Below are 786 nucleotides of genomic sequence, written 5' to 3' on the forward strand. Positions count from 1 at the left end.
ATAATATTTATATTATAAAAATAGTTTTATCCACTATTTAGCACGCTGATAACAGTTTGTGAAAACATCATTTACTCAACAATTGGTCTTGAAGATCTTTAAGGTCACTTACTGCCTTTGAAGGGGTCTGCTCCCTTAAATGGGTCAGATTTGAAAGGATCTTCTGACTGGAATGGGTCTGTGTGCAATTCTTGTGTATTATTGGTAAACATCAAGGCTTTGTTCTTAAATGGATCATCCTAAAAATTAAGAGGAAAAACATCACAGCAACTCTACCAGGATTAAAATGAATTCAGTTGGCACAGAATTTCTTCTAAATGGGTATCTCAGTTCCTGTTTAACCATCTCAAAAATGACTTTCTAAAGAACTTTCTGAAGACATGACTTCCAAGTAGAACTCATCACACACTGGAAGGAAACACGTAGCCCAGGGCTACAAAGAACATCAAAAGATAACAGTGCATGGAACAATTAAAGGTTAAACTGTGGCCCAAATTAAAATATTCAATTCTCAAACACTTAAATAATGAAAACAAATCAACCCCCAACCATCACAGTGGCAAAAAAATTCCTTCCCCACGTTATTTTACAGCTCAGCTTCAGGTAAGACACTTATTCAAAAGATTTTATGGACTATTTGGGGACTACAAATACAAGGGACTACTACTGAGTGGTCATGCTCTAGATTGCTGCTTTTTAACTCATTCTTGAGCTTTTTAACTCATTCTTGAGCTTTTTAACTCATTCTTGAGCTTTTTAACTCATTCTTGAGCTTTTTAACTCATT

The 786-nt window shown here is 35.0% G+C and overlaps 1 protein-coding gene across 1 annotated transcript in view; it reads right to left on the reverse strand.

The window, feature by feature from the left end:
* EPS15L1 (epidermal growth factor receptor pathway substrate 15 like 1) overlaps window positions 1-786 on the reverse strand; it is a 53,164-nt gene that overhangs the window by 36,799 nt on the left and 15,579 nt on the right. The window contains exon 17 of the mRNA XM_029963881.1: window positions 113-239. Within this exon, the coding sequence (XP_029819741.1) occupies window positions 113-239 (127 nt within the window). The remainder of the gene's footprint in view (window positions 1-112; window positions 240-786) is intronic.

Source organism: Manacus vitellinus, unplaced genomic scaffold (genome assembly GCF_001715985.3).
Source record: "Manacus vitellinus isolate BGI_N305 unplaced genomic scaffold, ASM171598v3 scaffold_64_pilon, whole genome shotgun sequence".
NCBI classification, from domain to species: Eukaryota; Metazoa; Chordata; class Aves; order Passeriformes; family Pipridae; genus Manacus; species Manacus vitellinus.